This window comes from Colletes latitarsis, chromosome 4 (genome assembly GCF_051014445.1).
Source record: "Colletes latitarsis isolate SP2378_abdomen chromosome 4, iyColLati1, whole genome shotgun sequence".
In the NCBI taxonomy this organism is placed as follows: domain Eukaryota; kingdom Metazoa; phylum Arthropoda; class Insecta; order Hymenoptera; family Colletidae; genus Colletes; species Colletes latitarsis.
Genome location: NC_135137.1, coordinates 32,793,369 through 32,807,905, shown reverse-complemented (window position 1 = coordinate 32,807,905; position 14,537 = coordinate 32,793,369). Strand labels below are relative to the sequence as shown.

The 14,537-nt window shown below is 34.1% G+C and overlaps 1 protein-coding gene across 9 annotated transcripts in view; it reads right to left on the bottom strand.

Annotated features, from left to right (window-relative positions):
• Rhogef2 (Rho guanine nucleotide exchange factor 2) overlaps window positions 1-9,026 on the bottom strand; it is a 36,693-nt gene extending 27,667 nt beyond the window's left edge. For 7 of the 9 annotated variants that reach the window (XM_076764461.1, XM_076764462.1, XM_076764463.1 and 4 more), the window contains exons 1-5: window positions 8,842-9,026; window positions 7,778-7,827; window positions 7,470-7,527; window positions 1,004-1,245; window positions 409-630 (exon numbers count right to left, since the gene is read on the bottom strand). In XM_076764461.1, the coding sequence (XP_076620576.1) occupies window positions 409-630; window positions 1,004-1,245; window positions 7,470-7,527; window positions 7,778-7,827; window positions 8,842-9,013 (744 nt within the window). In that variant the 5' untranslated portion in view covers window positions 9,014-9,026. Of the gene's footprint in view, window positions 1-408; window positions 631-1,003; window positions 1,246-2,691; window positions 2,878-4,569; window positions 4,740-7,469; window positions 7,528-7,777; window positions 7,828-8,841 lie in introns of those variants that run through there. The other 2 variants (XM_076764470.1, XM_076764467.1) reach the window with 2 other exon arrangements.
• Between the last annotated feature and the right edge of the window lie 5,511 nt (window positions 9,027-14,537).

Sequence of the window (14,537 nt, the reverse complement as noted above, 5' to 3'; positions counted from 1 at the left end):
ACCGATAAAAAATTAATGAACTACTACAAAATCAGTGATAAAAAAAAATATTATAATCATACTTTAATCATCAATGCCTTCTATTGAGAAACATAAACACCTTAATAACATCATGCCGAGCAACTATTTGGTACACTGAATAGCATCAACTTCAGCTGTCAAACACTTATATAAAAGCAAGGCAAGAACAAATGTAAGAGTATAATAAATGTTAATGAATTAAGCGTTAAAACGAATTCATATTTTACGAATAAGATTATGAGTTATAACGTGATATTTATATTATGTGTATATAAATGACTAATTTACTAATATAAAATTTACGCACTACATTAGTAGAATGAACAGAAATCTTAAATATTATTTGGATGACGCGTCAAAGCACACCAAGTAGAAAAAAAATCAGACCTGTTCATTGGTAGTAATCGCTGCTAGCTGATCCTGCATGGTGTGCAACCTCCTTTCAGCACCTGCCAATTCTGCTTGCAGTGTTACAATGTTAACATTTCCACTACCAGTGCCAGCTTTTGCGAGTTCACTACGAAGCTTGTCAACATAACTTTGTTCCTTCTCCAACATAAGTTGTAACGTATGAACGCGCTGTGTTTCAAGCTGCCGTTTCTTCTCATGCTGAAACACAAAAGAACATACAAAATTATTACTTTTTTGTTTATTTTTCTAGGACCTACATCACTAAAAATAAAATTTAAGCTTTCATGGAGTAGAAACGTACAACAGAGATTAATGGAAACAATGTAATTAATTAAATCAAATTTATTTAGAATAAAAACGCACTTTCCGTTCAAACCAATATTTTCTTTAACATCTCTTGGAAATTAACTTTGTTGGTTGCTTAATGAAACTAATTTTAAAGAAAACTATATGTGGATAACGTGGCAGTCAATGTGTTAAGTAGAGCTAATCGTGTGAGAGGAAACAATGTTGAATACCTAATTATAGAAACGAAATCTACGTTTTCTTTTTACAAGGAATTTTGACTTACATCGACCGGTTGAGGTCCCGTGATACGTGCGTTACATGGTTGTCCGGTTGCTGGTATAGTCGACGCCCTGTGCAGAGAAGTTGCTGGCTGCGAGGGTGATACCATCGTTGTACCGGCTGACAGACTGACTGGTCTTTGATGCTGTCCACCCGCCAGACCAACCTGTAGCCCCGTGGCCGTCGTCGCCGCGCTGCTCGTCGCAACTGGCTTCTGCTGTACCGTCAGTACCACCTGCGTCGAAGCTGCAACAAGAGTTCAAGGACGATGATTAGTCACCTTTCGCATACCTCTGCCGGTCCTTCCCCCGCGTTTGACCCTCCACCTTTCTTTTGAGAACTACTCGCGAACAATCACCACACATGCTGTTTGTTTTAAACGGTTCAGAATCTTTTTACCGATTTTTTTACCACACGTTTAGTCAAACTATCTTCACAGTTAATTTCAATTCATATTTCCAGCATTAATTCCGAAAGCATCTAAAATTTTTGGAAGATTTTTAAAATTCTAACCCAGACCTAGCCCAATATATTTAAATGTAATGTGTAAATCGAATAAAAATTTGTCAGCAAATTCTTTAATGACTTTTTTTTCATATGAATATAATATTACGTTATTTGAAATTATCGATAGCGAATCTCTCATATTGGGTTGGCCAAAAAGGAATGTTCTTTCCAATCTTATTTAAAATCGTACTTAAAAACCATGTTAGTATAAATAATTTTCAACGCTATTACTTCAATATTTTTAATTTCCCAGCAATTCCTAATGTTGTGAAACCTCGATAAGCCTATTAAAGCGATTATCACCGACTGCACTAAGACCAACACGAAACTTTAAACCATCTTTGAATCATTCTTTCGTTCGCAACACTTTCGTAGAAAATATCTTTTGTTATTTGTATCGCGTCTTTCCCTTTGTTCGAAAATACACCTTCTCGTCACTAATTTTCAAAACAAAGTCCATTTAAAAATAAGTCACAAAATATAATAAATTCTTTTTTAAACTACGGCGTATATATTTTATAAGTTAAGAACAATACTTTTCACAGAAAAAAGAAACAAAACAAAACACGTCATCCACTTTAAAAATTCGAAATTAGCCAACCTAACAGATTTTGGAGTACACTTTTAGAAGTAACACAGTCTACGCTGAATTCTTTATCGTACAAAAACGTATCGTAAAATATGCCTGAGTTTATTAGATCGATACTGAACAGAAGCACCGACGGAATACTGAGATACGATCACTCCAAATGAGTGAACTGTACTCTTTTCTTTTCCTTACTATTCACATATATGCAAATATTTAATAGTCGTCACGATTCTATGATAAACATTTGCCCGAAAAAAAAGCTGTAAACCAAATTTACTCTTTACACTAACGCAACGATTTCGAAAGCTCGTCGAGCATGTCGTGGTATTCATCTTCGAAGTTGTTATCTAAACAAACACTCTGCGACCGTGCAAGAATTCCATACGCAACGTATTTGCATTTTTAAAAAATCAACGTATACAAACATTGCAATTTGTAATAAATACGAAATTAATTAAATAAAAATTATACAACACGTCGAAATCAAACGCTTAACTCGGAACGACTGGATTTAAACGAAACGATTAAGGAACCGATTCACGGCAAAATTATGTAATTTCGAGGATCGCAAACATTTTAAATGGAACTTAAAATACCGGAATACGGTTTTGCGCGAGCTTTCTTCCAAGCCTGCCTCAGGTCGTACGTGGTTGGCGTCTTCATATAGACACAAATTAAAATAGCCACGTTCGAAATGGATCGATTTTCAGATAATTTCGTATCGTCGATTAAAGCTAAGATTCGTCGGTTTGATACGCGCATCGAGAACCGTGTCGACTACGAAACTGCGTAAAATGATGCCGACCCGAGACGATCCGAGAGCAAAGGCATTCATACCGAGAAACTTGGCCCCAGGTGTGTGTATTAATATGAATGACGAGATTCTTATGTTTACACGCGCGTACGACTAATCTTTCAATATATGACCAGGCCTCGTCATTTTACTATACTGCAACACCTTGATCAACCTATCTCTCTAATATTATCGTCCACTTTTGGATCGAACATTTCAAGTCGAAGGCATCGTCGAGAAAGCCTATGATGGTTTAAAACTTACTGTGTACTTCTCGCGAACTTTTTTCTTCTTCTAATGTCAAAAAACAGGTTATCGTTAATGGTGGCTTTATCAACGCGACGAACGGTGCATGGATCGCTGATGTTTACCAGAAACGAAGCTTTCGGTAACTTTTTAATTGCTGATTATACGTGTTTACGAATTTAACGTGTCTTATTGCAGAGATACAAAGCGATTTGCGAAGATTACGCTTTGAAGTTTGTACTAACTGTTAATCTGTAAAGATTAGTTTAATGTCTCGTTCATATTATTATTTACTGGCATCGGTCGATGTGATTAGCCGCGATGACTTGTTAATTTTTTTATGATACGAAATATGTGCATAAATTAAATAAATTGATAAAACTGCTTGATAACATTAGCGATTAAGGGCTAACGATTTAATCTAAATGTCTATTTAATTATTGTTTATGGTTAACATAGTTCTATATCGTTTTTATTTATCTGTACATATTTAAATAAATGTTTTTAAAGTAAAAGATTATCTACACAATGAGAGTTCGTGCTAGAAACTAGAAATTATTAACATTTAATACCAATTGTTCATTTAAGTAAATAATCGACAGAAAAGCAGAATTATTGCATTGGTAATTAAAGTTTAAGAGAGCACGTACATTCTTATGTTCAATATTCAAGTAAAATGTGGATAACAAACGATGAGTTTACAAATGTTTACAATGTAACTTGGTAACTGGTTTTACTAGAATCCCCGTGTTGATGTAATCTTTAAATTAACAATTGGAAATGCGTCTGTGTGGAAAACCCCGAATGAACGATTGAGTCAGCTGTAAACGGCACTGACTTGGCGGTCAGCTGCAAACCTACTCGTATTTTGCAGGCGCCTTTCCTCGTAAAACTATATTTATTTCAACAAGATTGTGGTTCTAACATGATTAATTCCCGTCGGAGAGCCCACGTTAATCCGTTCGGAACTGCATTATACATAGTACATTATATGCATAATACATCCTTTGCAATATACTAAATTGATAACGAAATTTCAACTTATCCAATGACGAAATAATTTAAAAATATAAGAATTTTCTACCGAACGTGTCTCGAGGAAAACGTACCACGTCCTTGAATCATAATATCGCAAATAAGGTCTGGTTTTCATTTGTTGAAAAATCTCCATGTACATCTGGTTTAAATATTCATGGATCTAGGGAAATCTGGACTCGCGTGTAAGAGCTACCGCGTTATGAAATGATTAAGTAGGCCAGCTACCGTACTTTAGAATATTATCAGAGTTAGACGCGTGAAAGCGTCTTTTTAAAGACCCTGAAACACACAACGAAGATTTTTTTCTTGAAAATTTATCTGAGAAAATAAAATTCAATGTACACACGTAATTTAAAAATTGATACATGATGGTTAGTCAACGTGTATTTTTTAATACCTCGCTCTCGATAAAGTATAATTGTTCTTCTTTGAGACGCGACTTCGTTCCTTCCTTGGCGTGTTAATTAAAGCCAGAGGACTCAAAGTGCCCGGATAAACATTCGCGTTCGACTTCGTTCACACAGAACTTACACACGTTACACAATTTTGCGAAATAACCAGAGTTGAGGCGACGCGGAGGACTGAGCCTGCATCCATTGTGTTCTACCTGAACTGTTAGAAAGAGGAAGACAGAATTCTATGAACGGTCACCGCTATAAACTCACATGCTTACATCACTGGTAACGTCGCCGCAAAAACTCCGTTTCTGTCGGTGTGCCCGACGTAAAGTCACCAACAGTCCCTCGCGATCTTTCTAAATGATCCTCTTTTTCCGCATTTTACGTAAGCACGACGCGTAAATGTAAATGGTGGCCGTTTAACGTATCGATATAGTTCCAAGCAAACATTGGAGAGGGAGGAAAATCGGTACAAATATAACCGATAAAACTCAAAATTACACAAGCGATTGTTATCTTCGATTACCGAGTCTCGACTGCCTTTTCCAAACATTTGCGCTGCCTCGGTTTTACGCAATGTTTACGATACACTGCAAAAATTACATTGCACCGTCTATTCGAATTGACGAAGCTTGGTCAAGAGTTCAATTTTGATGAAAGCTTTGCCAGACACAGGATGTACCTGGATAGCTCAAACACAAGCTTCCGCAGGAAACTGAGAAAAAAATGTAAACCAATATGAGATTTGATTATCACGATCGGGGTGATTGATTCTTTTTAAACAGAAAAGTTTCGTATAGAAACGAGTGCATCACTACTGTATCTGTTTGTTGAATTAATAAAATGCATCTGCGCGACGAATTCATTAATTTGTTTTTCATTAATTAAAACGACCTGTAATTTGGATAATAGTTCAATGTTTTAAAAGCTATTCGTACTATACAGAGGGTTCGACCAACCCTGGGAAAAATTTTAATGAGGGATTCTAGAGGCCAAAATAAAACAAAAATCAAGAATACCAATTTCTTGATTGAGGCTTCGTTAAAAAGTTATTAACGTTTAAAGTTCCGCTCGTACTGAATTTTTTTCTCGAAAATGCGCAAGATTTCGGGGGTACGTCTATTCACCAAAAATGATTGTAATTGATCCCCGCAACCGAAAATAATTTTTTTAGAACGATTTGAAATTTTTTTTTTCCGTCGAAAAATTTCACATCTCGAATTTTTTTCTAGAAAGTGGGTAGGATTTCGGGGGTATGTCTATTCACCAAAAATGATTGTAATTGACCCCCACAACCGAAAATAATTTTTTTAGAACGATTTGAAAAAATTGTTTTTCGCCGAAAAATTTAGGCACCCCCTTGTCGATTTTTCTTAAAAATTCGTTTTTGATTTTTAGTAATTTCATTTGACGCCCTACAGAAAAGTTGTTTAGTACTTTTTTGTAGGTACCCATGAGCTCTACTTCAGAAAAAAGTTTCATTGAAATATTTTCACAATTGTGGGAATTATAGCTGTTTGAAAATTGGACCATTTTTATGGGGTTTTTCTCATTTTGCGGGGTCAAGGACCAACTTTTCAAATATTTTTGCAATTTGTACATGTTCTCCACCAAAATACGCGTAGTTTGCTTTTTTAAACATTAAAATCGTCCAATCCGTTCAAAAGTTATGACGTTTTAAAGATTCGCATGAAAATCTGGGCAGACATTTCTGACCAGAAATTATATTTTCGGTAAGGAATTTTTTTCTAGAAAGTGGGTAGGATTTCTGGGGTATGTCTATTCACCAAAAATGATTGAAATTGACCCCTGTAACCGAAAATAATTTTTTCAGAACGATTTGAAATTTTTTTCCGTCGAAAAATTTCACTCCTTCTCGAATTTTTTTCTAGAAAGTGGGTAGGATTTCGGGGGTATGTCTATTCACCAAAAATGATTATAATTGACCCCTGCAATCGAAAATAATTTTTTCAGAACGATTTGAAATTTTTGAATTTAATTGTTAATAACTTTTTAACGAAACCTCAAACGAAAAATTGATATTCTTGATTTTCGTCTTATTTTGGCCTCTAGAATCCCCCATTAAAATTTTTTCCAGGGGTGGCCGAACAGCCTGTATAATTATACTTTAAGTAAATATTCTGTTATCAAATAGATGATACTTTTCTCATGCTCCAAACACAAGTTGCTTTCTTTACTTTAAGCGCTATAGATTTATCTATTTTTCAAGTGACTTATAAATAACTTTTGTAACGCGTTTATAATAACATCTTTAAGATCTATTTTAACAAAAATACAGGTTAACGACCTATAGTACGGTACATTAGAGCACACCTACCCCATACTATTAACAATCAATAACACATAAGAATAACTTGCAAAGTATGAGTTACCCTCTGTAAACGTATAAGCTTGCCAGGCGGAATACGTAAAAATGCGCAATCGACGGGAAAATCCTATCGTGGTGAAAAAAAAAGTGTTCACCCTTTGTATTCTTTTACGAGCATGCAGACGATGAAATCTATCGAGGAAAAATTCGAGTAAAAATCTTAAAACTAAGAAAGAGAAAGCATTTGCTAACCAACAATATTTGGATCAATATTTGTAACATGAAAAGAAAGTTTATATACTTTGAATTGCAAAATATCTAAATACTAATTAATATATATTACATAGGAATAAATTATGTAAAATAAAACCATTGGTACTTTTATCAGCAGCGAAAAACTATCGTTTTGCAACGTTTCTACAGTATTCCATACTATATATGTGGGTAAGTTTTGCGCAACAACATTCACGCTGTCTCGCTGTTAAAATAATGCGCCCAAGTCCTTGGAAATAACAGAGTGAAGAGGAAAAAAAACAGGTCGTAGAAAAGAAAGAAAGTATGTAAACTTACACTTTATGAGCTGTACAACATCTGTATGCGTGGACTGCATTACATTCACGCCGTTAACCTGGAAATACCGATCGTGGTTATAAATAGTGTAAATGTATGATTGTAAATACACACTTCGCAAATACAAATAATCCGAATTCGCGTGTATCGTGAGCCATTAATTATTCAAATTCGCAAACTCAACGATCCGTTCGTTGAAACACCGCGAATTGTAAAATTTACCGTTGGCTTACACTATTTTTGTGGAATATATGATTTTTTTTCTTTTACCGTTACTTTGCAATAATATCAATTCGAAATAAGCTCACCTTGATTATTTTGTCGCCCGCATGAAGGCCAGCTCTCGCGGCTGCACCGCCTACAATGCATCATCATTGGTCGTTTACATTTTTCACAAGACAATCGATCATTAGCAAAAGTTTTCTAATAATACATTAATAAGTACTGCTTACACCGAGCCAAATTACGTCTCCGTTTGTTACTCGTTTCCAATGTATTATTGTTATTAAACTCGTATAACTTCTACTAATTTTTCTAATAGTTACGAACGAAAAATTTCGCGTGAGATCACTGGAGTGTTTTACACGGATGTTGCAAATGAAGTTATTAGAGATTCTCGTGTGTAAATCGTGTCTTGTTTGTAAATTAATTCCAACGTTTCTTGGATGGTGTATCTTCGTAACGTGGCCGTATTAAAACTGCTTATTTTCCGAAAGAATACTTCTGAAAAATATTTTTGGCCTATCTGTCGCACGTAATTGTTGAATTATAAGAAAATTCGTGCTTGTACCTATTGAACGATAAATGTATTCATCATCTTCCGAGTCCACTAACGTTTCGACACATTTTGTTTCTTATTTTTAAGATTAGGTACACAGAGAAATACAGAACCACTATCGTAACAATTATTAAATGTTAAAGTACAATCTTATTAAAATTTTAGAAATATTATTGTATTCTAACATTGATAGCGTTATTATTACGATTTAAATTAATAAATTACAACGGTAATGCTAAGAAATTAACAATCACAGCGTTAATTATACACGGTATCGTAACATTTCAAAAATTTTCTACACTCACGTTTGCATCGACACGAACAAACAAAAATGGACAAATTTTTGAAACGTATAGGGCGTAAATAACGGCACAATGTCCGAAATTATTAGAGAATCACGTGACTGCGTAGTTTACGAAAGTCAACTCGATACACCGGGATGGAAAAAATGCCGTTGGTTCGTGCGTGTTGGGGGAGTTTTTAAAATAAATTTGGTGTCTTACCGGGGTCGATACGGTCGTTCGATAGTCCTCTAATTAGTTTGTTCGAACAACAGAATTGATTTCTTGGTATTGTGATTATACAGTAACGCACCTTCTTTCACAGATTGAACATAAACGGGGTTATCGCCAGAGACTTTCATCCCGTATCCAGCCTCGTCCTTGTAGACAACGAGGGTGGCGACGGGTGCTGGTTCGACGGTTCCACCCCCGGCGGCGCCCCCGCCGCCACCGACGCTGCGTCGCAACGCCGCCGTTCCATTCATCCCTTCTTCGATCTCCGCCTGGCCTCCCCTCACCTCTGCCCCGGCTGCAGCACGACTGTATGACCTGTAAACGAAATAAAATCAACATCAACCATACAGACACCGACGACAATATCGCTCGTAATTAACCCTTCAAGCACCACGTTGCTTTGAGAAAGAACGTGTTGTCCAAGTTTCACTGTTTTTTAAAAGAAACGTACCGTAGAAAAGACACGACCTTAGAAAGAGCAATTTCGAAGATCATCCTTATCGTTGAAAAATTTAATAAGACTTAATGGAGCTCTTTGCCTATACGTATAAATATGTCCTGACAAACCTTGTCCTATGAAAACTATTCGCGAATCAAACCCGTTTTATCGAACCTAATTAAGGGGTAAGACCTCTGTAAAAACCTGAAATAAAGCGTTCTTTTGCGTGTTTTTTTTTATGGATGTAGGAGGATAATAATATTCAAGAATGTTATTAACTATGTCGTTAAGTGTTAAAAAAAAAAATATTTGTTAAAAAATAGTGCTAACTGACGACGCTGGAGCCATTGTCGTGAGGCACGCAGTGTAACTGATAAAACAAAAAATTTTCTCTTAATCTGCATGAGTATAGCTAGAGAAATACATAAGGGATCTTCGATAAGTTAATTTTAACTTTATTTATTGGCAAATGATTGCCCCCTTTTTGGACAAAATTGGACTTTCTACTTCAAATGCTCGCCAATCACACAGAAATTAATGTTTCAAAAATCCCCTACGTATTTCTTTAGCTATACTCATGCAGATTAAGAGAAAATTTTTTGTTTTTTTCCAGATTCGAAGCATCAGTTACACTGTGTGCCGCAGAGAGCCTCAAATTCGAAACACGCCTCGCGAAAATGGCTCCAGCGTCGTCATTTTGCACTATTTTTGAGTAAATATTTTTTTTTTAACTCTTAACGACATGGTTAATAATATTCTTGAGTATTATTACACTCTTACGTTTCCATCCATCCAAAAGAAATAGCAAAAAAAACGCTTTATTTCAGATTTTTACAGTGATCTTACCTCTTAAAGTATTAAAACTGTTTAAGTTACTCGACATTGTTCAAAGTATCCAAGTACTCGGCTAAATTCAGTTTCTTCGAGTACTCAAAGTTCTAGTTCTCATATTTGTAACAATTATATTCGTAAAAAAGTATCGTATATTTCATACGATAGATAGAATAATAATAACAATCTGTTCCTTTGATTTTTAAGAAAGAAACCTCAATCATCGAATGATTATTTAAAGTAATGAAAAAAACCATTATTGAAATTTTCAATGAGTAATGGATACGTTTCGAAATCTGTATCAGGAATTAATCATCCGCAAATAAATTAACAATCTTAAAAATTGATTTATGTGACAATATTGAATCGTAAAATAATTGCAAAACTATGTTTAGAAATTTTTGAATAATTATGAAAAGTACTGCAGACATTGAATTTGCTTTTGGGGAGTTAAATGATTATTTTGTTTTCAACTTAACGAAGAATTTAAATTTTAATGTTTCAGGCAAAACTTTTTTATTGCTTTGTGGGTATAGTGCTGCGGCATTTTTGCACGGAAACATATAAGAGGAAGAATATACGTATAGCTGACGACAGACATTGATTTTGTAGGGCTTTTGAAGACTATTGGCTGCATCATTGCTTCTTCAGGCATGAGAAACCGAGAAACCTGGCAGTATATAAAATAGACAAGTTCTGGCGAGTTATTGAATACATACTACGTTGATGAAACATGTTTAATAGAAATTAATATCTTTTAATGGGTATTTTATGTTCATGGTGCAATTTCTCTAGTTAGATAAAATCTAATAGCATAATATCTAAACTTATTACAAAGTGATGTTGCAATATGCGGACTGACACACGAGAAATTATTTTTGCTCTTTTTAAGACACTTTTAAAGAAACCAAGAAGGTTGGATACAATTTTTAAATTAATTAAAAGAAAAGTATACTAGTTGAAATAATTGTAATACTTTGAAATTCAAGTACTTTTTAATTAATTCAGGATGTTCGATCGTTTACCGCGTACGATGCTAATAAATAATAATTTCCCCTCATCAACGAGATTGTCTCTGTCGTTTGCTGTTTACTATCATAAGCTCGTAGTCACGCAGAATTTACATTGATGCTTAATTATTATTTACTGTCGCGACATCCAATATTTCAAAGACCTACGTGTATTGTACACTATTTTAGAACTATTGCTCGTCGTTATAAACAAAATTAGCACAATTCTTCGTCTGAAATAACTTAATTGATAAAATGAAACGGAGTAAGAGAGATTTGTTGTCTCAAACATCAAGATTATTATTTACCAAGATAATATTTGAATTTCGTTATTAAACAGGATTAATTTGTTAAGAAAGGAGCAAGACATAACTTTTGAAAAGATTTATTATCTGCGTAGAAAATAGTTATAGTTCAACCACCGGTGGGAAAAATTTTAATGGGAGATTCTGGAGGCTAAAATAAGACGAAAATCAAGAATACCAATTTGTTGATCGAGGCTTCATTAAAAAGTTATTAACGTTTAAAGTAACGCCTGTAGAGCGGCAATTTGCGAACAGCTGCGCGCGCATGATAGTGGTTCTCATTCAGCACGAGAAACTCTACTTACTGACGTATCGACAGTCTTACAGTTTTTGTAAGTGAGAACCACTACCGCGTGTACGCAGCTGTTCGCAGATTGCCGTTCTACAGGCGTTACTTTAAACGTTAATAACTTTTCAACGAAGCTTTAATCAACAAATTAGCATTCTTGATTTTCGTCTTATTTTGACCTCCAGAGTTTCCCATTAAAATTTTTCCCAGGGGTGGATGAACACCCTCTATATTTGGTGCATTGTAAATAATCTGAGTAAATTATTATTTTCGTTATATGTCGATAACGAAAACTCATTGGTACATCAGCGAGATATGATTAGTTCGTGTTAACAGTTTACATTCTACGACTATACTCCTTCGAGTACGAGTTTAATACGTCGAAACGTTTATCATGCTCGCACAATTACAATTAGGAGATCAAAATGAAACTTTTTTCCTTATCCTTGTTTTGTGTATATGTTTGTAACTAAAATGATCCACCCTTTCAGCTATTAAATGAATAAATTAATAATAATTAATTTTTCGATAAGTTAGGAATTTTACAATTCTGTACATTCTAAAATACAAATACAACCAATTTTTAATAACTTAAATAGAAAATTGTTTTTGTCGCTATAAAAAATATCCTCATTTCCCGTTGTAAATTCGAAATTGTACGCGTCAATTCTCGTTAATCATTAATATGTTAAGCAATGTATGATATTAATTATTTAAAATATATTCGACGTATGAAATTTCTTTATATATAAACACAAAATAGTGAAACGTTATTTAAAATTAATTATACGATAATTAATTCTGTATAAATGGTACACTAACATCAATGCGTTGAAAGGAGTTAATGCACTCGATGTATAACACTCGGATGCCCAGTTTCATCAAGGACGAGCAAATTTACACGCAATTAAATTTCTGTTATGCGAGTGTACTCCAAAACATCTAAATATAGCCATTGATGGATCAATGGATTTAGATTTAAGATAAAATATAACTCGAACCATGATTTATCTTACTGTATAAGAAATAATTTGTATCTTTTTTTAATAAAAATATCATCGTATCTAGGAAATAGAAACTGTTTACATTTTCGTATACATCGAACGTGGTTACGTTCAGTTTGTTAAGACTGTCATATATTCACAATTTCGGCCAACAAGACAATCGCGAAGCGATTTTTACACAGACATTTGAATGTGTTAAATGTCAAGATTTTAGTAGGTAGATCGCGACATATTTTTAAGAAAAAAAAGTCGATCATATACATACACATATACGGAAGTTGATCACCCCTGCTATAAAGGACTCCTCGTAATTATAACGTAATGTAAAGAAAATTTTTATTTTACTTAAAATGTATTGGCAAGGACAGGTCGATGTAAGTTCGGTCAATATTTTAGTCGTAACTTGAATATCACATTTGTGATTTACATACTTCGTGTCAGACGTGAGTCGAATGCCTCTCACGGCCAATTTTAAAAGAATCGTACACAGTAATGATATTCCGACCAATTTTCTTGATTATTATTACATTAAAATAATACCGAGATTACCGATTTATCGCCTCATTTTTTATAACCATCTTGTAATTGATATACAGGTACTACAAATGATAAATTTTTATCTTACGAACAACGAAAACAGTGTATAAAGAAATAATAAAAAGCTGTTTATCGTTGACCCAATTTGTTAGAATAATTTTACCATTTCAATTCATATTTTATAATATTTCCAGTACAACGCTCAATATATTATTAATAAAAGAAATTGTATTTTTATGTATCATATAAACTATTTTTCTATGAAAAACCAAATTTAAAACGATAATAATAAATCGTTTAATAATCCTTATATATTATCGAATTTATAAAAACCAATACTTAAGTACAATGGTATAATTATTTACCTCAAACGTACTTTACGAAAAAATAATGTTTTAAGGGCAAATCAGATTAAGATGGAGTAACCTCCATCTAATAGCGCATTATGATTAAATTTAATTACCAATGTTACTGCCATGTTTAGTTTGCTCATTCTCGTTTCAGAATCGCAACTTTGTTCATGTTAAATATCGCAAACTATCGAATTGTTAATAAGAGTAAGAATTATTTTAAACCGATATTAGAAATCAATGCTTCGTTTCAATTACCCGTCATGTCTTAACGACGGCTATTGCAGAACGTGCGATTAGAAACTGTCCAATTCCAAGAAAATGTAAAACAGTATGTGACAGCGACCAAAATTTAAAGAATATGTCAGAGAGAAACTAAGAAACCGTACATGACATCATGTTAATCGATATAACAGGTTAATAGGTCAGTCGGTTCTCATGTATTGTAAGCATGAAGAAACGAAAAAAAGACAATCGAAAAAAAAAGAAATTACACGGATATAAGGTTTCAAGAATGACTCGCGGATAGGCGTACCAAAGACGATAGAGTAAATACATACCTTTCATTTAATTTATTTCGTAGTGAAACGAATCTTGTGAGAAACACCAGAGACAGAGTAGAAGCGCAACAAAGCGAGATATCACTTCACCTTGGCACTATATTCCACGAGAATTATATCACAATTGTCATAACAAAAGAACACATATGAACATGGCTGATGACGGGTAATTATTCTGCCTCTAGCACTTTCACGGCACATTTTGATGTCTCCTGATAATACATGATAAGGCAACTATTCGGTAAAAAAGGAAGATCTCTCTTGTATTAATTATACAAACGTGCGTGCACCATACGCGGGTACGAAGGCACTAATTTTTTTTATAAAAATGTACATTCGACCAAACGAAAATACACTACTAACAAGTGTCAGCCATCTTGTATTGGAGCGAAGCACAACCCAACGTCCCATAGTGCATCACGACGGTTGCAGGAGTTAGTACCAAGTTTA